The following is a 1,667-nucleotide window of genomic DNA, read 5'->3' on the forward strand; positions in this document are numbered from 1 at the left end:
ATAAGTCGGAACGAGCCGGATCGGACGACTATAGCATATAGCTCCCATAGGAACAATCGGAAAAATAAATGAAAAAAAATTATAACTTTGCTGTTTTTTAATTTTTTGTTTAGTTCTTCGACATATAGTAATGGTAAAATATTTCCGATTTACGGTTTAAATTTCATTCAAAATCGGACGACTATAGCATATAGCTCCCATAGGAACAATCGGAAAAATAAATGAAAAAAAATTATAACTTTGCTGTTTTTTAATTTTTTGTTTAGTTCTTCGAGATATAGTAATGGTTTAATATTTCAGAATTACGGTTTCAATTTCATCAAAATCGGACGACTATAGCATATAGCTCCCATAGGAACAATCGGAAAAATAAATGAAAAAAATTATAACTTTTCTGTTTTTTAATTTTTTGTTTAGTTCTTCGACATATAGCAATGTTTAATTATTTCAGAATTATGGTATAAATTTTATCAAAATCGGACGTCTATAGCATATAGCTCCCATAGAAATAATAAAAATATATAAAATAACTATCTAATAATTGAGCTGCAAATAATCATAGTTTCAATGTTTTTTTTTAGCACATACTCAAGTAAATCATAATTTAAATGTTTTCAAAAGTATTTAATTAATGCAATAGCTGCAAGGGTATATGAACTTCGGCTTGCCGAAGTTTGCTTTCCTTCTTGTTTTTTAGATAATTTGCATTCAATTCTTTCGGTGCATGTAATATATATGAATGATGTAAATGAGCTTGGCAGCAGGTGGCTTAACATTTTATTCGCTCCGCACTGCGGTAAATTGTTCTTAACTCGTCTTAATTGAGTATGATCAAATTGCTGGTGAGTTTGCACTCAAATTCGTTTTGATAGAAATATTTAAAATTCACAAAATGCTGTGCAAGTAAACTAAATAAACAGAGTTAACGTATGTTTTAAGAAAAGAAGGTGTTAATGTAAAAAATGCAGCTTTTGGGTCAAATGTTTGCAACAAGTGAGTTAAATTATAGAAACCATTATATTATTTGTAAAATCAATAACCAATTCTATTAGAAATAATTCCCAATTTGGAGACTGCCTCAAAACTGCTGAGGAGTCCTTTGGGTCAGGCGGTAATTTCTTTTTTGCTGGGCTACTTTGCTACCACAAAGTTGTCACAGATTTATGGCAAGATTAAGAAAGATGCAGACAAATCGGGTGATAAGGAATTAGACCCAGAGTATGACAGTGAACTTTTGCCCAAAGGTAAGGAGGTTGTTCTACTAAGTGTTAGGCAACTAACTGCTTTTGATGGCTTGAGCACCGATCAACCTATTTACACTGCCTTGAATGGCCTGATATATGATCTCAGTCCTGGGCGTAAAAAGTTCCACAGCCATGGACCGTACTCCTTATTAGCCGGTTGCAATGCCAATAGGGTCCTGAACATTGCCTGCGGTTCCATGGGCGTCTGCGCCGATGATGTAATAAATCGTTGGGAGCAGAGCCTCAAGGCCGAATACAATATAGTGGGCTATCTGATTAATGAGGATATGGAGAATAATGGTGGGCTTCTGGAAAGCGATGAGGAGTCGACAATTTTGGATGAATCGGAGCAGTCTGATGGCATTTTATAAGACTTGAATGTCCCTTTATTTTAGTTTGGCAATAAAAAATAATTTAATTATT

The 1,667-nt window shown here is 33.7% G+C and overlaps 1 protein-coding gene across 1 annotated transcript; it reads left to right on the forward strand.

Moving 5' to 3' along the window:
* The first annotated feature begins 844 nt into the window (after positions 1–844).
* Positions 845–1,667, forward strand: LOC128261664 (uncharacterized). The gene is made up of 2 exons (XM_052995450.1): positions 845–993; positions 1,053–1,667. Exons 1-2 carry the CDS (start codon positions 963–965, stop codon positions 1,613–1,615), a joined length of 594 nt encoding a protein of 197 aa, XP_052851410.1. The 5' UTR covers positions 845–962; the 3' UTR covers positions 1,616–1,667.

Source organism: Drosophila gunungcola, unplaced genomic scaffold (assembly GCF_025200985.1).
Source record: "Drosophila gunungcola strain Sukarami unplaced genomic scaffold, Dgunungcola_SK_2 000001F, whole genome shotgun sequence".
NCBI classification, from domain to species: domain Eukaryota; kingdom Metazoa; phylum Arthropoda; class Insecta; order Diptera; family Drosophilidae; genus Drosophila; species Drosophila gunungcola.

Bases quoted from the DNA above. Each gene is read 5' to 3' on its own strand.
- LOC128261664 (XM_052995450.1), top strand. From the start codon at position 963: ATGCAGCTTTTGGGTCAAATGTTTGCAACAA. The intron at 994-1,052 runs GTGAGTTAAATT...CAATTCTATTAG, and splicing joins GGGTCAAATGTTTGCAACAA to AAATAATTCCCAATTTGGAG.